This window comes from Phytophthora infestans, genomic scaffold, assembly GCF_000142945.1.
Source record: "Phytophthora infestans T30-4 supercont1.33 genomic scaffold, whole genome shotgun sequence".
Classification (NCBI taxonomy): domain Eukaryota; phylum Oomycota; class Peronosporomycetes; order Peronosporales; family Peronosporaceae; genus Phytophthora; species Phytophthora infestans.
This window is the reverse complement of record NW_003303726.1, coordinates 302,627-323,529: the sequence shown is the minus strand read 5'-3', so window position 1 is coordinate 323,529 and position 20,903 is coordinate 302,627. Positions and strand designations below refer to the sequence as shown.

The window sequence follows — 20,903 nt, the reverse complement described above, 5'->3', positions numbered from 1 at the left end:
TTCACACCCTTTGTATGGGTTGTACGGGTTACACGACACCGCGTGAGAGTTACGTGGCGTGTACCCAGGTTAAGGACACCATTGGTGTGGGTTGTACGGATTACACGACCCCGTGTACGGGTTTCCCCGACACTCCTTTGTATGGGTTGTACGGGTTACACGGCACGTGTATGGGCTACACGACACCCTTTTGTATGGGTTGTACGGGTTACACGACACGTGTACGGGTTACACGACACCATTGGGCTAGCATACCAGTACGGCCACTGCGGGTTTATCATGGTGGTTGTGGTGCTGAAACAGGGTGCGCATTTTCGCAGTAAGAACGTGTACGAAATTCCCGATATTGTAACGGTAACTAATGCTTGTGTCTCACGATGTTGCCGCTACAGGTTGAAAGGGGTCCTGTCTATCAGGATCTAGAACAGCACCAGCATTAACCAGACGATGGTAGCGTGTGATCATGTCGTTTAGTTCTCCAGCAGCGTGTAGGCCATGAAGGTGCTTTCGAACAGCAGTGGACCCACGTGACATGATATTGCGCTCACGAAGGAAGGTAACTACCGCTACCTCAGCCTGCTTTCCTCTCGCCAAAACTTGCTCACGATAGTCGCATGCGCTTGGATTGAGGGAGAAGCCGTCCCCAAGAAACGATTTCAGGTATAAGACGAGCTGCATCGCGCTTGATCGTTGTTGTTTGTTTGCAGCGGCAAAAAAACAGGGTTCCTGAGCTACCAAGCGTACCATGTCGCGTGCAGGTAGGTCACAGAAGTCCGTCGACGCTTGGTTGGCTTGACTGGGTCGGGTTCAGGATCATGTTGACGTTTGCTGCTTGTATGTTGCTGCACAGCACCTCCTACCTTCGCTTCTAGAAGATCCATGCGTTCGTCCTGCCTCTTAACAAGTAGAACTAACTGGTCAATGACACGGCGTTGGTGCTCAATGATATCACATTCTTGCCTTGGTTGCCGGTTCGATGTGGGATATATTTCTTCCTTGTCTTCTGGCAGACGTGTCTTCGCAGCAATATTCTGAGCAGCCAGGTGGGACGCCCAAACCAACAAGTCTGCGCGTGATGACCCTGCCAAAACCACGCACTCTTCGATGCGTTTTACAGCTGGTCCATCAGGATGAAGTTTCTTTAGCCGGGGATAATGCAGCAACAGGTAAGCTGTTAGAACGTCCAGAACACGGTGACTCACGTTGTATTGGACTCGTTCTAGCCTCAGGCACGTCGCGAACAGATACTGCTGGACAGCTGCGAATTTTTCCTGCGTGTGTGCATCAAAGGGCTTCAAGTCCTTCAAAGGTACCTTCGCTTCTGTGCCGTATCCGCTGAGAGCCTTGCTAACCTTGTGATCTTCGCGGCTTGTGTTGAAGATGTAGTTAAACCCCTTGTTTGTTGTACTCATGTTCCAGGCACCACGGTCAAAAATCCAGCGATGCGTGAGGCCGTCACAACCGTTGACGTGCTGCGCTCCGCCTCGGCGAAAGGAATGAGAAGAGAGGGCGACCTCGATACCAGCGGCGACAGCGACTCGGTCAAGAACTCTGTTAACGTGGGAGTAAATGGTTGGCGTTTTTCCAGTCACGACTACTCCGTCCGCTGCAGCAGCCACAGCACCAAGTGCAGCGTAGTCATCAGGATGGTCGAGTACCTCCAGGAGCGGCGTCGCGGGGGACAAGGAGACAGAGGCTTTAACAGGAAGCGGCGGCAGATTATCGAGCAAGTCGACGCACGGAGCGTATTGCACCATGAGTGCCAGAGCCATAGCGTACACTGGGCACGTGATGAAGTCTTCGTCGGGATACAGCGACAAGCCTTGCTCCTCAGAAGTCTTGAGCCGAATGAAGCGCACGAAAAGGATGTCTGCAGCGTCAATGGTGAGATTCTGCTTCTGGACGAGAGAAAAATCGGAAGCGCGTCCAAACAGATACCACAGCATACATAGTAGCGCTGCATCTTGATAATCGCTTGAGGTAGTCGCATTCTGATACAAGTATAGCATCATTTTACGCAAATCTGCCTTCGTGCATGGTGGCGCCTTGCTCACTACCTTGCCGTCTCTTTTCATACAAAAGTTCTCCAGCGTCTTCCCCATACTTAACAACTTTGCCTCGACAATGTGCCGCTGCGTGGGGAAGAGCTCGAAAAGCCACATCTTAGTCTGTCTATAATACTGCATGGCAGTGTTGCGGGCAAGCTGTTTACCCTTCTTGCCTTCTGTAAAGGCAATATACATGCCAAACATATCCAATATAGACACAAATGACTTTCCACTATCATCTTTCGCAATGCAACTCCTGACATACTCAAAGTCTACAGACTCACTCTTTACAAAAGCCTTGAACGCTGCGATGGCGGTTGCCTTAGCTCGTTTTGTGTTTCCAGGCTTAAGCTCGTCCAGTCCCATCCTGTCGGATGTATTGCAAATATGCAAGTGATACGTCCGTCACTTAGTTTTAGAATAGGCATACACATATTTCTCGTATCCTTCCGACCCGATACGTCGGATTGACTGGTTAAGATGACCCCCTACCCCTACGCAATTCTAGAGGTGGAAATACACGTCATTCTGTATTTCCATTGGCCAAAATAAATTTAAATTTTGTAATAGGTTGTTCAGGAGCATACAAAACCTAAGTAAGGTCGGATAAGTGATGATATTCAACCATATCTCAGCTTCAGGCTGTGAGAATACGAAAAAATATTTTGGTCAAAGCTTTTTTCAAGAAACTTTAGAAGTGGCTGGGTGATTAAGTCATTACCTTAAAAACCCAGACCCCTTCATTAGCACATGGCACGGTCACGGCTCAGAGCAGCGTTGATTGTGGGTCTCTCCGCGGTGTGCGCGGCGTCTTCTTCTACTTTTGATAGTCCTTTACAATTTCGAGATGCGTCTCCGCTGTTTACTTTGCAGCAAACCGTCAATCCGTCGCTCGACTGGGCGAAGTACGAGCATTTCCTGCTCTCCCGAAGTCGCTCAACGCCCCTACTGCTCTATTTCACACCCGCTTCAACCTGCTACGACGAAAACAACGACCAAGGTGACGAGGATCAAGAAGTAGAATCCCCCGCTATCGACCAGGAGGCGTGCCTACATCATCAGAAGCTGGTCGATAGGTCCGTAGAGCTCGCAGCAGAGAAGCTGTCCACTCCACAGCTCCCCTTCGTCCGTGTGGACGCTCAAAGGTGGCCCAAAATGCTGGACTATGTAAGCCAAATGAATGCATCGATGAGAAATTGGCTATGGTACGACACATACTCATTCAGTTCTTGTGTGTAAAGCAGCACTTGATGACGATTACTCCATCGCTGCTTTGGATACCTGGACGTGCTTCAAGCCGCTTCCAGCGCTACCCGCACGTGGAGACCAATTTCCTGGACCTCAGTGCCAATAAATCAATATTTGCTGGTGAGAAGAGTAAGGATACTAGTGATGAAGTGGCCAAGGTAGCGACACAGATCTCAGCGTTTGTGAGTCTGTGCCGAGAACGGAGTGGCTATCTAACTCGCAATGCGCGTGGAGGCCTCTCCCCAACAGTGCCCGTTCATCCTGATGATGACACGTTCTCGGGACTTGAACTGATCCCGGTGCTGGCCTTCTTGGCCTTCGTCGGCCTTGTGGTGAACGAGAACCGATCGTTTGTACTCGGAGTGGTGCGGACGCGGTTCTTCTGGTTTGTTCTCTGCTTGGGGGTCATTTATGTAGCGCTCAGTGGGTTCTTCCACTCAATTATCCACCGTCGGGGTTGGTATTACTTTAGTCGAATGCACGGCTTCGTGTTCGTTTACCCGAGCTCACGACGGCAGTTTATACTGGAAGGACTGGTCAATGGGACGTGGAGTTTCTGGCTGTCACTGGGAGTGATGAGTGTTGCGGACGTGGCACCGTCGTTGAAGTCTCGCCTGGCAAGGGAAGAAGTTATTCGTAACTCGCTGCTTCTCGTGGTCCTCTCGTACATGGCGCTTCATTTCACGTTCCTCCTCAAGTACAGGTGGTTGGCCTAAGCTTCGTTATCGACTAAATACCATCGCATCACTGGGTTTTTTGCTGGGTTAATCTCCATACAATGAGACTGAGGTTACTTGTGTGTTGCCTACTGTATCTTCTTGAGCTCTGCTGGCTGATCCGCACTACCAATCGACAGTATCGGGCGGAAGGTGTTAATGAATGTGTAGCGCGAGAAGACCACGAAGAGGCGGCGGTACCACACGAACTGACTTTGGTGCAGTGCCATCGCGTTGTAGTTCCATCGCGGTCGGAAGACGAAAACAAATTGCCTTTCGGTCTGCTCTTCATGTTTCCAACGTGACCCCCAGAAGGACAGAGCAGTGTCCAGCACACCTGCGTATTTACGCAACATGTTGGTGCTCTCAAGAGCCCAACCACGAACGATCCTTGTGTCCTTAGCTGCATTGCACTTCTCCTGCTGTTCACGGATAGCCTGCTTGACTCCATAGTGTGTTGCAATATGGTTGTTGTGTCCTGATACGCCATAATCATCGAAGGTAAAGACCTAAAGTAAGATACGTCAGTATCCACTTAGCTAAACCTCGCAACAGCTTCAGTACGCACCGCATCGATCTGGTTCTTCACTATATAATCCGTCACTATAGCGGCAATATGTTCCACATCCCATTGGTTCTTCATTCCGTCTTGGAGCTTAGGATCTTCCAGCACTTTGACATGATCTGTCGACAGTCCGATGTATGTGGCACACGCCTTTAATTCCTTCACTCTGACGTCCCCCAGACCGTCAAAATTGCCTCGAGAAAGACACAACAAGTGTGTCTTCCAGACCTCGTTGGAGCCTTCTTGTTGCTGCTGCAGAGAGTATACCAGAGGCAGGAAGAACATGCTCTCATCGTCCGGATGCGCCGTTACAATCAGCGCTTGTTTAAACTGCGCTGGCGTCGACGAGGACGTCGAGTTCTGATTGGCTGAAGAGGTGAAAAATACTAGTGCTGCAGTGAAGAACAGAAGCACGTTTGTACCGAGCAAAATGTACTTGAACATGTCCAGCAGCGTCTGCAGTTCGTCCTCGCCCAAGTCGAACAGCATTTTGTGCTCAAAAAGTGAGGAAATGACGAAGTTGGTAAATTTTCACTTGGGATTTGTATTACATTCGATTAAGTGCGTTACTTCGTCGTATCGAGGAGCTCCTGGCTGCGATGGAGGAATGCTGCCGCTGTGTTGGCTATCTGAACATTGCGATGACTTTGGAGCGACTGCATCTTGGTCATGAACCTGTCGGACGTGATGTTGGCGAATGCGGTTGAATCTAACAGGAAATACGCGATAGTTAGAGCGGAGAGCGTCACGTTTTGCTCCGAAGACGACGTTGGCTCGTTCTCGAGCGAGATTTCGAGGATGTAGGGCGCTACGATCTCCACTCCATCGCCCTCGATGAATTGCTGTTGCAGTGGAGGGTCAGGGATGCAATTACAGATTCCTCCCAGTGAAAATTCCACCAGTTTGTGCTTCCGTGAAAGACTTGGTAAGGATTCTATGATGGGTCCTTGTTGCGACGCCTTGGACTCTTTGTTGGAGTCTTTGGCTTCTTGATCGGCATCTAAGATGTCGAGGAACAGATCCATAAGGCGTAGACGACCGAGAGACGCGTAGTTGATGGGGTCATAGGCGAAATTGCCCAAGTTTGCAACGATTTCCTCCTTCCGAAGAATGTCTGGCGAGCGCTGGAACTCGTCCACCAATTGTTGCAAGTACTCGTGACGTGGCGCCGCGTATTGCCCTTGACGTTCCTGTAGACGCTCACGTGATGAGAGCATAGCTGTTCCTACTGTTTAAAATCAGAACGAATAACTTTAAAAACCAATGGACGCAACGTGAAATTCAAGGTTGTCTAAGACACAATTATTGTGATCTGGGTGAAAATGACTCTTTAATTCGCTCTACAGAAGCTTCTTGTAAGGTTTGATAGGGTTCACAATGCTGCGGCACATAGGGTTCGTGCAGCCTGCGCAGTTCAGAGGATAAGCCGACGAGTGCAGCTCCTCCGAGTCCAAGTGCGTCTTCACAATGTCCGCTTGTGCCTTAAACAGCAGCGGCTCATCATTCAGCGACGGGCATCGCTTGAAGTTCTGCAAACACATTAAAAAACGTCAAATACTTGCACAGCAACGTACTGTAGCAAAGAGCAACGCACCGTAATGCCAGCGGCTTCGGCCTCCTCGCCGTACTCAATGTCGATCTCGTACAGCGTCTCAATGTGGTCCGAAGTGAACGCAATGGGTACAGCCATAACGTGCCTGCAGTTTAAAACACCATTAGAAATGAGAGACCCATTTAGAAACGCAAAAACACAGTCTAACGCACTTGTGTCCTTGCTTGCCATAGCGTTCGATCACGTCGCTAGTGCTGGGCCCCATCCAGGGCAGGTAGCCGACCTTAGACTGCCAGCTGAGGATGTGCGGGTTCTTGCCAGCAAGCTGCTTCATCACACGCTCAGCGGTGGCAGCAATCTCGTTCACATACGAGTCGCCTTTGTACACTGTCTTCATGGGCACAGAGTGGGCCGAGAACATGATGATCACCTTGTCTCTGTCCTCAGGCGCGTATTGCTCGAGTCCCATCTTGACACGGTTAGCAACTGCCGAGATGTAGCCTGGATGGGTATTCCAGCGGTCAATTAGCGACCATTGGAAGTCCTCCTTCATGTCTAAACGGTCCAGTTCACGCCACAAGTGGTTCATACTGGATCCCGACGTCGTGCACGACCACTGCGGGTACTGCGAGAAGGCGATAGCACGAGTAACACCATCCTCCTTCATTTGCATCAGAGATTGCTCTGTCAACGGATTAGCGTAGCGGAAGAACACGTAGTGCTTGTGTGGCGCACTCTACATCACACACTAGTTAGTATCGTAGCTCTTCTCGTTCGTACGTAGCTCTACGCACCTCTGGACGGATCTCGTCGAGGATCTTGCACAGGTTCTCGCCCTGAATGTTAGTCCACTTGAGGATAGGAGAGCCACCGCCAATCTGCGCGTATTGGTCCACGATCTGCGGCGTGCGGCGCTTAGCCACCCACGGACCGACGTACTTCTGCACCGGACCCATGGGGATCAGCTCCGGGTCTAGAAAGAGGTTAGTGAGGAAACTCTGCACTTCAGACAGAGTGGATGGTCCACCCATGTTGAACATGGCGATGGCAGTTGGTGCCTTCTTGGCGGCGGAGCGGATGGCGGCCATTTTAGAGCTCTTGGGCTTGGATCGCGGAATGGAGAACGCGACTTCGGCGGTGATCACATTGTATCGCCTTTAGCAGGGTTCGAAGAGAATACAAACACCAAGTTTAAACACCTGCTGACGTACGACAACCTCACAACCTAAATGTCACGGATGTGCCAATAACAGGACACGTATCAAGCGCTTGCAGTGGAGCTCCTAATGAACTCGATCAACTTTTCTCAAGGTCGTGTTCGTGGTGAACAGCACTCTTTGGCGCTAGCAACACTGGTATTAGTTAAACAACAGCACGTAAGGAATTCTCACAGCCTGCAGATCAAGCGATTTGCCTCAGTGAAGAACTGACTCGACAACCACCATGCTGCAAGCTGCAACATCGCATGTACTATAAACTTTGCTGCTTGCACATGGCAAGCAGCAAACACGCCATCTTCCAGGAACATTTCTTCTGCGCGTCTCGACCGTCAACACCTCTTGAATGTTTCGGAATGATTGTCATCAGACCACCAGAACGACTTCTACCACAGTTAATGTAGGCCACACCATATGATACAAGTTCTACTCACACCACCACCAAAGTTTCCAGCGTTATTCAAGGCGGCATATCCATCAGTAAGTTCTGTGCGATGCCGCGCGAGATCATCACTCTACAAGCAGGCCAATGCGGCAACCAGATCGGTATGGAGTTCTGGAAACAGCTGTGCGTGGAACACGGCATCTCTGCGGACGGTATCGTGCAGGAATTCGCCACGTCAGGCAACGACCGCAAAGATGTTTTCTTCTATCAGGCAGACGATGAGCACTACATCCCCCGCGCGCTGCTCATGGATCTGGAGCCGCGTGTCATCAACAGTATCAGTACTTCGACCTTCCGAAACTTATACAACCCAGAGAACTTCTTTGTATCCAAGGAAGGAGGCGGCGCCGGCAACAACTGGGCGTCTGGGTATCACCAAGGAGAAGAGCATCATGACCAGCTAATGGAGATGATCGACCGAGAAGCCGACGGCTCGGACAGTCTCGAGGGCTTTGTACTGTGTCACTCTATTGCTGGAGGCACTGGTTCCGGCATGGGATCGTACTTACTGGAGAACCTCAATGATCACTTTCCCAAGAAGCTCATCCAGACGTACTCAGTGTTCCCCAACCAGTCGGATTTCCAGAGTGACGTGGTGGTACAACCATACAATTCTCTACTAACCATGAAGAGACTAGTACTCAATGCAGACTCGGTGGTGGTTCTAGACAACACGGCGTTGAATAGGATCGCAGTGGAGAGACTACGCGTCGAGAACCCTACCGTGTCCCAGTTGAACTCTTTGGTGTCGACCGTCATGGCTGCAAGCACCACGACGTTGAGATACCCTGGCTATATGAACAACGACCTCATTGGCTTAGTAGCGTCGTTAATCCCGACTCCACGCTGCCACTTCTTGATGACGGGATACACGCCCTTAACGATCGATGCTCAAGTGTCAGCAGTGAGAAAAACGACGGTGCTGGACGTAATGCGACGTCTACTACAACCTAAGAACATCATGGTGAGCACATCAACCAAAACAGGTTGTTACATCTCGATCCTGAACATCATTCAGGGAGATGTGGACCCCACTCAAGTGCACAAGTCGCTACAGCGTATTCGTGAACGCAAGCTCGCGCGGTTTATCCCGTGGGGTCCTGCATCGATCCAAGTGGCATTGTCGCGCAAGTCTCCGTATGTCGAGACTGCACACAAAGTCAATGGCCTCATGTTGGCTAACCACACGAGCATCGGCGCATTGTTCCACAAGCTGCTACTGCAGTACGATCGCCTTAAGAAACATGGAGCGTTCATTGAGAACTACCGGAAGGAGCCAATGTTCGCCGAGAATCTGGATGAATTTGACAATGCGCGCGAAGTGGTGCAGAATCTGGTGGATGAGTACAAGGCCAGTGAACGCGCCGACTACGCCACGTGGGGACAGCCACCGGCCAGCACCATGGAAGACGTCCGTATGTCCCACTAGATAGCGTCAATTTTCTAAGTAAGACCGCAAGGGTCTATTTAACCATTCTCCCTACTCTTCTTATGTCAGTACTCGCTCCCGACGAATGACACTCTCGTCGAATTTGACCAGGAAGACCGTCTTGTCTCTCTGTCCTCCGGGAACTTCCACTGTGTGCGCTGTGACATCCGCTAGGAAGCCACTGCTGCAGAGGATACCGCGTATGATGCCGGCAATGTAGGCAGCGCAGTCCAATTGCCCGAGATCTGGGGGCACCGACACGAACTTGTTGGTGAGAGGTTCGAGTTCGTGGATCATGTACTCGTCCTCGTTCTCCGTACTGCGCTCCAGCGCATCTGCTGCCTTGCCGAAGAGCGCTTTCCAGCAGGTAGATACGATAAACTGCAGCATGTTAAGTAGCCGCGTCTCTCTTCTGCCAGACTTCTCGCGGTGGCACAGAAGCTCCACGACACGCACGCCGACACCAAATCCGGCGCCGTCTAGACGGTTCTCCAAGTCTGAGATGTTCTGCACGCGACCTTGGAAGTACTGAACCATCTCAGAGAAGAGGAAGGAGAATGCGCTCAGACTTACCTCGCTCTTGCCACGACTCAGCGGACGGTCCAACACATGCAGGTTCGTCGCGGCCACGCCGGTACTGCGGCGCCCAGATTCCATCATCGCAGTTACAGCGAGCGAACTTTAAGAGGAGCAAATTTCGTGTTTAACACTTCAAGTCGGGCAAATTCTTAACTCTGGAATCCTAGCTCAGGAATCCTAAATCGGGAATCCCAAATCGGAAATTACTGCTTAAGAAATTAAAAAAGTGTTATTTACAAAGCATTGTTCTAGGCCTTCTTTACACCCTAGCCCTAATTGGTGTACAGTGTACCGTAATACACAAAGTACAATGTACAGTATATATCCAATTGAGACCTCCTTTCAGCAGTGACCTCAAGTCAACATAGTATGTTGACTTGAGGTCACTGCTGATGGTATTGTTGAACATACTGAAGCATTTCATGTTGCTATGCAGGTCGTGATTTGCATAACCAACATGAAACAAATGCTGCTCATCTGGATGTGGAAACACAACGCCATTCCAATTCCAACGACGAGATTCAATCGGCAATAGCCGGAGAGAGACACAGCCACAGCAATTCCATCCGCCTACTTCGGGGATGCCTTTACCTGTGCTACGGCTTACCACACTCGTCGCGGGTCTGTTTGTAGTTTTTGCAGAGGTCCCGCACAATGTCGTCACCCAGCACCAGAACACTCCAAGCTCCCAGGATTCGGAGGCGGCGAACTGGCCATCATTGAGATTCCAATTCATGCTAAAAGGAGCGTCCATGCAAGTCTACGGCCATTCGGAGTTCTCCATGCTCGCTACCCCTACCGTGTCGACCAATAAAGGTAACGTACACTACGACGTATACGCGCAGTTTGCTCAAGACACAGTCCTTTACAGCTACACCGAGGTCAGTGGGACTGGGTACCTCTCGACTAACTCGATTGACGACAGCTCCATTTCTGGCTTGGTGACGTGCTACGTGTATGAACCATCAAGGAGAATTCCGTCGATTAATTCGATTATCTCGGCGATCAATGAAGCTACGACTATTTCGTCAAGTATTAATAATACCAGTGCTGGGACCGAATGCTCGTCTGACAAGTTGTTCAAGGTGTCGGTGGGTGGTATTAACTTTGTTCTATGCACTGCGAAACCTTCGGGGCTCACAATGAGTAGTAGTGACATGGATATCGCGGTGGAATATCTCGACAATAGGGTGGACATTATTGAACCACTCGATGCCCCTCGTGAATGTGCCGCAGCAGCTTCTTCGAGTTCAGTGACTGCAATCGGGAAAACTTTGCTCACAGGAGAATCCGTGGATACCAACAGTACTCGAAAACTAGAAGCAGAAATCGATTTCTCATTATATGACTCATGTTCGTGCAAGTCGAAGCCGCGGCCGTGTGTGTTCGTTCATGGCTTGGGAATCAAAAGGGATATGCCACGGAATCGAGACCGGTTCTACTATTGGGGCGACTTGGACGGTCATGCTCCGTGCTGTACGTCGATGACGTACGCGTACCTGAACACATCGGGTAACCCTTGGACAAGCGATACGTTGCAGGAAAAAGTCTGCAATCGAGTCATGGCAGTGAGCCATACGAGTACGAACTCCGTCATTGCAGATACTATCGTGGTGACCCACTCAATGGGAAATCTCATGCTGGCCGGTGCGATTGCCAATAAAAAATGTAGCCTTGATTCGAGCTCGACGTGGGTGGGCTTAGCAGGGCCGATGAGAGGGAGTATGTGCTCCGATTTTATCCAAGACTCCTGTGCTGGTAGAACGACTGCTGTTTTGGAAACAGTCGCTGAGGCTACTGGAAAGTGCCCGCCAACAACAGGATTGAAGTCTTTACCGATTCAAGGTGGCCCACACAGCTCAGCAGAGCTCGATGCGGCTTACACTGCTGCTCAAGAAGCTTATCGAGACAATGTGTACGCTGTGATGTGCGGTGAAAACTATACTGGGCTTGTTTCATTGTATCAGTCAATATTTTGGATGCTTGGCAAGACTGTACCGCACAAGTCTAAGCGCAACGACGGGATGGTAGAGTTCACCAGCTGTGCTGCGGGAATTCCCGAATCGAAATTCGGGAATTCCTATCGTGACAGGTTTTACCGGACGAAGCTCAATCATTTTGACATGGAGTTTGTAAGTGGCGATGCTCTCATTGACGAGGCAAAGATGCCTGTTAAGTGGTTTGAGTGCTTACTGTAGTCGAAGCACCAAGCATTTGAGTCAGTATTCCATTGGAATTTCCAAGGAGTCAGTAACTCCTTTACAGTAGTATTTCTGGATTCTCGAGAAACCCGCTTTTATTTAAAACACCTGCCTAATCAGCTGCTGTCATTCAATTGTGAGGTACTTTAAGTAAAAACTAAATAAAGACATTCTAATTCACTATATCACAAATAATAACACGATACTTCAACTAATGTGTTAACCCCTTAGTTCCCGGCCTCAAATATGAGGGTATATTTTGACCTCGTCCCATATACAGATATAAAGGAATTTGTATGGGGTTTCAATTAAGTCCGGATATCTTGGCGCGGGTTCGGGGTGGTAACAACGACTTGCCAGTGTGTATAGTACGGATTCTCCAACATAAAGGAGGGTTTATGTAGTACATTGAGACGATCATATACAACTATGCTGTATAAATAAACATAAGATATGTACTGTTTATTGATTAGCCTATCTTTGTGCTGTTGCATACGTCCAGCAGCGGTAAGTTCATTTATTATAGCCAATAACAAGAAAGATCAAGTGCCGTATCAATTGATTGCTCCTTGCATAGACATGTACGACCAGACGGCGCAACCACTACGCCTCCTCCTCCACCGCTTCATCATCTTCTTCGCTCGACTCCCCAGCACCAGCACCAGCACTTGCTCCGCTCTCGCCTACCTGCTGTCTGCGTCTCCGCTTCTTGCCTGGCCGCGACGCTGGCGGTCGTTCACGTGTCCTGTGCTCTTGCAGTAGGTCGCGCGGGATGTCGTTGCCGTTGTTCCAATCAGCATGCCAAATGCTGAAGCACGTACTGACCCTGCCTTCACGCGGAACGTTGCATAGGTATTTACTAAATCAAAACGAGTTAGCCAAAGCTTACGGTAAGGGTACCAAGCGAGCTACGCACCGTTTGTTCCCGTTCGAGCAATCCGGGGAGAAGTATTTCGTAAACTTGCGAGGCTTGACCTTGTAGATGGCACAGACTTTGCATGATCGGTGGCGTCGCTTCACACCCTGCTCGCAATCGACAGTATCTGGGTTTTCTTCAAAACAATGTCCGTCGATAGCTGACAATGCGCTTCCTTGTAGCTGTGTTGAATCTGCTCTTGCCGGCGAAGGGGCAGTTCTATCTTGCGCAGATGTCGCTTGCTGTTCCAATACAGTGAAGCCCACCATAAGTTAGTTGTTATGTTGGAAGGCTGCTGAAGCAGATGACTGGTCAACATTTGACTTACCTCAATCTCGTCAAACGCTTCGATTGAATCTACTGCCAGTAGCTGCTCCATCAATTCCTAAAAAAACGAGAAGTGTTTTGGCGGGCGCCTGTTGTTTACCTTTCGATAGTGTCGATGAACGATAAACGCGTTCACGAGCGCCATATCCAGAAGCCCCAGAAACAGAGTCTTGTAGTACTTGCGTGTTTTGTAGCAAAGTTGCACGCTGTAACGTTGCAACCGGAGTTGATCATGGACGTCGACTCCACCCATCCAGCGGTGGTAGTCGCGAACAAGCTCTGGAGCCGGCACCGGCGTCATTTCTCCGTGGATGCGTCTCACTAGAATACAAATACAATTAGTGCTAGCACCCAAATGGGAACCCAATGCATGTAGTACGTACTCACGGTGCTGGTTTGGCGGCTGCCCCCACTTGAGAGCAGGTGCACCGGGTTACGGTCCATCCACATGGCAGCAGTTAGTTGCGGAAGCATCTTGTTTTGAGCCAGCTTGATGGTACCTTGCGGAGGCACCAGTACCTCGCGCCTGTTCACCTTTTTTTCTTTTTCGTAGTGATCACTCCAGCAGCGTAATCTGATCTATCCGTCTGTATCGTCCCCGTTAGATACATCCGATAATGAAGCAGCTCCAGCGCCAGCTTGACCGACGTGTAGAAACGGTCGGTGACGACTAATCTCCATGGAGACGTCGGTGACGGAGATAAGAGAGCTTTCATGTTTCGAAGTACAGCCGCTTCTCCAGTGTTGTTATCCTTTGGAACAGGAGTACGTAGATGTGGCTTCGCCCCGCAATAAATCTCAATTCTAGCAGGCAAACACATCAACAGAGACGATTATGTTAATATTATGTTGTATCAACAGATGGCGCAGGATTCTTATGCTGGACAAGTCAACATAAGTACTTGGGCCAAAAAAAAAGGCAAGCCGAAGCTTGCCTCAAGTTACCTCATGCAGTACGCGGTCTTGGCACACGCAGCAACAAACACCTTCGTCCCCCACTTGTGGGGCTTGTCCTTGTTGAAGATCCTCATGGGATTGTATCGCGAGCGCGAAGGCAGTGTTGCTTCATCGAAGCTGATGACTGGGGGAGCTCTGTATCCACGAGCGAATGTTCGCTGTAGCACATCGAGCACCGGTCGAATCTTCCACGCTCGGTCCGTACGGGCTTGTGGCGACTTGTGGCGACTTGTTGCTCGAAAAGTGTAGATATCCCATGATATGAAAAAAACGATTCTTTCCCATCACGAGACTGAAGTGGTTTGACGGTAGAACTCCAACATTCTTCATTGACCAATGCGCTGCAATGCCTTTCCGGATGGGGACCAACATACGTGCAATCAGCAATGCCATAACTTGAAGGACCTCGTAAGTTTGTATTTCTTCAACTGCTGACAACCGCCGTCTGATCTCAGCAAGATCTTCTGCTTCGCCACCACTACGCTGTTGCTGTCTGCGAATTGAGCGGGCCCTCGTAGGTATTGACTGAGTATGATAGCGGTTGCTTTCGACAGCAATTTGGGACCAAATCTTCGGCGGCAGGAAAAAGAAAAGCAATGCCAGCGGATCGTCCCCAAGGCGTAGCACGCTGTCACTTGGTCCGTATGGCCCATCATACAACCCAGCATACGTTGGGTCAGGTCCAAATTTAGTCGCGTCTAGATACAACACACAAGGACAAAAATATGTTAGCCTTTATGTTAACTCAGAAACAAAATGAAAGGATTATGTTGGATTCGGCCAACATAACGTACCATACTCCCAGCCATCGGTACGCATTGCAGTGATCAGTGGTGCGTTCTTCGCTGCGGATAACCACGCCGTGTTTGGAAGCTCCTCGATGTCGTGGTCCGAATCTTCATCTGTCAGCTCTCCAATGTCCCAGTCACCGTCCCAACTATCGTCATCAGCATCCTCTTCGTCTTCAGGTTCCTCACGAAGCTCTGGGTCCTCGTCGGAGTTGAGCCCGGTGCATTCGTCAGCTCCTTCGTCCATAAAGTTAGGGTCTGTGTCAATAACACACGCAGGTACACTGTGCACAACGTCTGCTTCGTAAACACTCTCGTCTTCGTCACCTTGCATTCTCTGTTCACCATACATCACGTACGTTGGATACTATGTTAGACATGTTGTCAGCCACAATCCTTCTAGGTTGGATAAACGAACAAAACGCACCGTGTCATCGTCGCCATCGCTGTCTTCTTGTAGGAGAGCGCGGCGATGCTCTCTTGTCGGCACTTGAGTACTACGCTTTCGTTTTTCAGCACTGGAATCAGTAGTAGCTAACGCGATACCAGACTGTTGGGCAGGCAGCGCAGTCTCAACGCTCAAAACCATGTCCGCGACGACTTCTGTCACCTCCGTCTCGTGGTCTGCTTCCACCTCCATCGCATCCGCTATCGCGGTTGTCTCTACCGTCTCCTTCGCTTCAGCAATCGTCTGGTTTCGCGAGCCCTCATTTTCGCCCGCCGTGTCTGCAACCTGAGCACTTGCTGAAGGAATATACAGACCTTTATACTGCGCCACCTCCATATCTGCCGTTGTGCGCTTGGCAGCCTTCTTCTTTGTCGCCTTCTTCGCCTTCATCTGCCATGCTCCATCGCTGCCGCTCTTCTGCTCTGTCCGTCGAATGCGGCGCTCGTGACGCTCACTTAGCAGAGCCTCGCGACAGAGGCGCCTTTCTTGCTCGGTGAGGTGGTGACGCGGTGTCTTGGGTGTCGGCGCAACCATGTTGCTATCGGCCGTCGTTTTGAAGAGTGAGGAGGTTGGTGGCTGGTGGCCACTCGCTCGATAGTGGGTGTGTACCTCCCTTTTCTAACTCATTCAACCAAACTAAACCTAAGCCTGTGTATGTGACCGTTTTACACTCATATCAATGACTTCATTTCACTATAGCGGGGAAAGGGGGGATATGGACCGTTGCCCCATACAAAATTCAGGTATAAGATTTGCTTATGTTGGACCTCCAACATAAAATAAAAGGTGCAACAGAAGTGAATTAGGGTATACACCCCTTATGTTGGAAGATCCAATATAAAGGAACTAAGGGGTTAAGTGAGTTTGTACTGAGGAGATAGCAGTTCAGCTCTAAAAAATAATGACATTGGACTATGGACGCCCAAAACTGTCAAATAAAAAAGTCGAAGCGTCGTAAGTCAGTCTTACGGCATGACACAAACTTTGACATAAATGTGGTGAAAATCTGATGAGACGTATATATGGTCTCACCAGACTTCGACTTCATGACGGTCATATGATGACGAAACGTATTTATCGTTTTCCGCTACATTGATGGTTCATTTTCAATTTTAACGAAGAACGGGACCTGAGTGTGAGCTATTGTTACGGGGTACAATCCAGTGTACCCCCAGCTTACATAAAGTATGACCCGTCACTCTTATGGATACCGGGTACACGGTACCAGGTGATCTAGGAGCCAGTCAGGGCATGACTACTTAGCTCCACTCTCGGTAACATCTAGTGTGTACAGAGCCCAAGCTTAGTTTACTTATAAATACAGCAGTCTTACAGCTACTGTATCAAGAAGCAAGCCGTTCCCTTTGAGGCCTGAAACGCGTGAACTAACGTCCACTCGGGTAGTATATACCCTTAAGCACTTCCTCTGTGCAAGGTGCTGTGTGACCCCGTCACAGCTATTATGGGTGACTACGAAGGTAGTACTGTAAATTTTGGTTAGTTTGACGATTTTTAGCACTATATAATCGGATTTTTTTAGATAACGCCGCTAGATCGGTCTGGGAGCCCAATAATATCATCGTGATGGATTCCAGCTGTGGAAACGACGAGGACACGAAGCATGACTGGACGTGCTCTACTTTAATCGCGTCGCAAGAGCAAGTCGCGTTGTCGGCACCAACTTGGGGTGCTGCGTCTCGAGTGGACATTTCTGTGCGCCTGCGAGGAGCGCCAGATCGCGCATCTGCTAAGGTCGCGTGCTCTGTGACTAAAGGAAATCTTGCTGACTCACTCCGGGGTGCTGAGGCAGCATGGGACACGGGCAGCATCGATCCGATTTCTCCAAAAACCAGTATGTACGCCCCAAGACGAGTCTTTGCCTTCCATAGCGCTCCAACTACGCGCTACACGAGCGTGTCAAGCGAGTGACGCCGAAGGCTCGAAAGGACTGCGAGTCCTCGCCGAGTGCAACGGCTACTATCGCTTTGTGTCCCATGAGCGAGTTCGCGGGCCTTGTCTCGTGCTGACGGTACTTATTCTTCTGCGCATACGAAAGACTTTGTGTCGGCTTCCTGGACTGCGGGAAGCCGACACAAAGGCTTCCGTAGGTGTACCACGGTCCCCGTGTGACGATACGTTCATTTCCCGCACGTGCCGGTCTTACTGTCTTTTCGTATCATCATAACCTTTTTTGGAGACCTTACTTTGGGAGAAAGCAGGTAGCCTATTTCAGTGAGCGTGCGCTTAAAGAACGATCTACCCTGTGAGCCTTCGATTCGATTCAACGTTGCGGTCGGCCCAGTCTCGTGTTTTGAAGGTGCTGAAGTTATCCATGCGTCATGTCCACTAGACCTCAACCGGATTCATGGTGCTGTGCTGTCCTGATGAATCTGCGTCGAGATCTGAGATCTCGCTTTGGCGGAGAATATGGACCTAAAAGAACAACTCATTTCCAATGTTCATTGCTGCCCCACACGCCTCCTCGAATCCGTTCTTACATCATGGTACGCGTGACCGTCTTTCCTATTCGCGTACCCCCTTCCCCTTGTGTGACCGCAACTTAAACAACCATAGTTGGTTTCTACATTTGTGTAGCTGTCAATGGGGAAGCCAACCGGATCTGCCAGCTATTTGCCACCACATGCTGGACACCACCAAGCGCATTCTTTCACAAGGGAAATACCATTGGGACGCTGTAACCGCAGGTTACAGCGCAACATGAGAGCGATAATCGCCTAAGAGAGTCATCGGCAGTCTCCACCGTAAGTTTAAGGCATTGTATAGAACAAGGAAGCCAACGGGAAACTCAAACATCCCAGGTCATGTCTGCCTGGCTAAGGATGTGAAAAGGAATATTGACGAGGCTGATGCCATCGACTCCAGCGCTTCTCATGATGGTCAGTCAGACCGAAGTGCCCATCGAGTGGACAATTGGCTGAGCAGTTTGCTGGGGTGAGGACCCCGACCCTACCGACGATGAAATCAACAATTTGGGCCCTACTTTGATCGCGTATACCGACGGCACCGAATCCGGTCTTACAAAGTCGGTCCCTTTCTATGCTTATGATCCTAGCGACACGTTCCCATTCGTGCGCCCGAGCGGAGCGATACCTGATGACGATACAGTCGTAACCGAGGTAACGTTGGCTAAGACATCTAAAGTGGTGGAAGGCATATCTCCTCATCTGGTTAACGAAGACGACGCTGGCAGTGCGGAGACTGTGTTGAGACGCTGCCACCGCAGTAATGTGAAATCATCGCCGGCCTCCCACTAGCCAGCCAAAACAGAGAAGGCAAGCAAGCGAACTGGTATCTCATCGGGGTCCTCGGGGAATCTTCCGGCGAAAGAGGGCGAGAATATACGAAACCCGAACCTTGCGGAGAGGGCTCTGATTGCTAAGGTGGTGCTAACGATGCGGCTATGCGAGACGCGATCAAAATGCGCACCTACGATGAATTTAAAGAAGCAAGCTAAAAAAGAAAACTACACCTTTGCCAGTCCAAACTGGCGGTAGTGTAAACCAAAGTGAAATGTCCCGTAACTAGATTTTTTTATTTTTTTAGAAAATAAATTCTGAAATTTACTACACACCAATGTGGATTTAGTGTAATGCAAAATCCGATTACGTCCCGTAGCTCATGGGCTCGCTGCGAATAGCAGCTGCGACGGAGAGTGCGCAGTGGCGAGCCATCTTGTTGACTAAGCGCAGATCAATGCAGGGCATGCAGTGGTCCGCTGCTCTTTCGAGCAAGCACATACGACGCTCCGTCATCTCGCCGTGCGGCAAGTTGAACATTTGGTCGGAATTCAGAGCCAAGTAAGCTTTGATGCGGGCCTTCAGAGAGCTGAAGCAGCCTACGTTATAGCAAAAACGTATTAGTGGATATAACGAGCTCATTTAAGTTTTACGTACCTTCGATCGGATTGCACATAGGGGAATAGGGATCGAGCCGCAGTAGCTCCAGATCCTCTCTGCCTTGGACCAAGTCTTCTGTTTGGTTGTGTGCAGGTGCGTTATCTAGGACGATAACAATCTTCTTACTGACGAAATGTTCCCTGTAGACATCTGTTGCCTTCACAGCATCGTAGATGTCGTCCACAAAATCCGCATTCACTTCCATTTTAATGCTTTCACGTCGTCTAGCCCAGTGAACCAACCCAACCTCTGTGGAAACTGCACATTGCAATTGTAAGTTCGCGCCTTTAGAGGGCGGAAGCGTCACAACCGCACGCTGTCCAATAGGAGCTCGCCCTTGAGACCGCTTACAATAGAGATTGTAATTGGTCTCGTCATAGTAAACAATGAAGGACCCCTTCCTTTCATGTGCTGCTAGGGCCTCACCAAATACACGTCGCTTTTCGATGTTGGTGTCGTTATTGCACGTTTGTGGCTCGATACGGACTGTCCAAAAACCATTTACTTAGTACTTATATTAGTTAGCTCATATCAGTACGAGACCAGCATACCTGCTTGACTGTATACAGCTTATCGCACAGTTTCTTGCTGATAAGTGAAGTGCCAAAGTCAAACCATAGCATATCCTGCATTTGCATCAGCGTATACAAGCAATTCTCTTCTAGGTAGTCTACTAGCGCATCCTCCATCTCCTCGGTACACTTTGTGCACGACGCACGCGCGCCGCCCCTCGTCTTAATCTCGGCGGACTTGCGGTCGATGATGTTGCGGGCTGTGGTTGGAGGGATGCCATTGTGGTCTGCAACTAGCATCCAGTCCATGCCTTCCTTGTGAGCGTCCAGGACCCGCTTCCTGGCGGCAAGGCCGTGCTTAGGCTCTCTTGGCATGCGCGTGGAAATGAAAGTCTGGTTGTGGCAGGGGCTCGAAACCACCAGTTAGCGTTACACTAAATCCACGATGCTCTACATACTAATTTTTTAATTTAAATTTCAAAATTTAAATGTTACTTTAGTTACTTCATTCCACTTTGGTTTACACTACCGCCAGTTTGGACTGGCAAAGGTGTAGTTATATTGCTCCTTTTTGATAAAGCGTATATATGTCAGCGATACCGCTAATTTATACTACTGCTGAAGAAACATGTACGATGTATTAATACATCGTATTTATACAATGTAAATGTAATGTGACGCTGTAGTTTAGAAGATGATTATGGGGTACAATTTCTCGTAAACAACAACCTCACATTTTGTGGCGTAGATGGTAATTTGGTATCTTATTTGTACGAGAGCTTCAACGAATATTTTGATAGTTACAACATGGCTACGGGGCAGTTTCTCGAAGTACAGATTCCGGGACTAAACCGTGGCCATGTTGCTTTACAAGATGATTGTGGGCTACAGTTATATCGTAAACAACAACGTCACAGCTTGTGTCGCAGATGTTAATTTGGTGTCTTCTTTCAAAGTCGTGCAGGCAACACCGCAATACATGAATACTTAAAAGGGGGAGAATTCAAGCCTCCTGCGCAATGCAGAACGAACAATAGA

The 20,903-nt window shown here is 49.6% G+C and overlaps 8 protein-coding genes across 8 annotated transcripts; 3 read left to right on the top strand and 5 right to left on the bottom strand.

Moving 5' to 3' along the window:
- Window positions 1-3,203: 3,203 nt before the first annotated feature.
- PITG_14812 (uncharacterized protein) lies at window positions 3,204-4,012 on the top strand (the record flags this gene model as incomplete). Its single annotated transcript, XM_002898971.1, has 3 exons — window positions 3,204-3,215; window positions 3,293-3,392; window positions 3,447-4,012. The coding sequence occupies 3 exons, from the start codon at window positions 3,204-3,206 to the stop codon at window positions 4,010-4,012; spliced, it is 678 nt and encodes a 225-aa protein (XP_002899017.1).
- An 89-nt stretch (window positions 4,013-4,101) lies between these two features.
- PITG_14811 (uncharacterized protein) lies at window positions 4,102-4,502 on the bottom strand (the record flags this gene model as incomplete). Its single annotated transcript, XM_002898970.1, has 2 exons — window positions 4,102-4,375; window positions 4,459-4,502. The coding sequence occupies 2 exons, from the start codon at window positions 4,500-4,502 to the stop codon at window positions 4,102-4,104; spliced, it is 318 nt and encodes a 105-aa protein (XP_002899016.1).
- Window positions 4,503-4,504: 2 nt separating this feature from the next.
- PITG_14810 (uncharacterized protein) lies at window positions 4,505-5,066 on the bottom strand (the record flags this gene model as incomplete). Its single annotated transcript, XM_002898969.1, has 2 exons — window positions 4,505-4,521; window positions 4,577-5,066. The coding sequence occupies 2 exons, from the start codon at window positions 5,064-5,066 to the stop codon at window positions 4,505-4,507; spliced, it is 507 nt and encodes a 168-aa protein (XP_002899015.1).
- Window positions 5,067-5,143: 77 nt separating this feature from the next.
- Window positions 5,144-5,794, bottom strand: PITG_14809 (uncharacterized protein; the record flags this gene model as incomplete). Its single annotated transcript, XM_002898968.1, has 1 exon — window positions 5,144-5,794. One exon carries the CDS (start codon window positions 5,792-5,794, stop codon window positions 5,144-5,146), a length of 651 nt encoding a protein of 216 aa, XP_002899014.1.
- Window positions 5,795-5,917: 123 nt separating this feature from the next.
- PITG_14808 (ferrochelatase, mitochondrial precursor) lies at window positions 5,918-7,257 on the bottom strand (the record flags this gene model as incomplete). The annotated part of the gene is made up of 4 exons (XM_002898967.1): window positions 5,918-6,106; window positions 6,172-6,274; window positions 6,342-6,865; window positions 6,924-7,257. 4 exons carry the CDS (start codon window positions 7,215-7,217, stop codon window positions 5,918-5,920), a joined length of 1,110 nt encoding a protein of 369 aa, XP_002899013.1.
- A 562-nt stretch (window positions 7,258-7,819) lies between these two features.
- PITG_14807 (tubulin gamma chain) lies at window positions 7,820-9,220 on the top strand (the record flags this gene model as incomplete). The annotated part of the gene is made up of 1 exon (XM_002898966.1): window positions 7,820-9,220. The coding sequence occupies one exon, from the start codon at window positions 7,841-7,843 to the stop codon at window positions 9,218-9,220; it is 1,380 nt and encodes a 459-aa protein (XP_002899012.1).
- PITG_14806 (trafficking protein particle complex subunit, putative) lies at window positions 9,208-9,908 on the bottom strand (the record flags this gene model as incomplete). The annotated part of the gene is made up of 1 exon (XM_002898965.1): window positions 9,208-9,908. One exon carries the CDS (start codon window positions 9,878-9,880, stop codon window positions 9,281-9,283), a length of 600 nt encoding a protein of 199 aa, XP_002899011.1.
- A 1,048-nt stretch (window positions 9,909-10,956) lies between these two features.
- PITG_14805 (uncharacterized protein) lies at window positions 10,957-11,997 on the top strand (the record flags this gene model as incomplete). Its single annotated transcript, XM_002898964.1, has 1 exon — window positions 10,957-11,997. One exon carries the CDS (start codon window positions 10,957-10,959, stop codon window positions 11,995-11,997), a length of 1,041 nt encoding a protein of 346 aa, XP_002899010.1.
- Window positions 11,998-20,903: the final 8,906 nt, after the last annotated feature.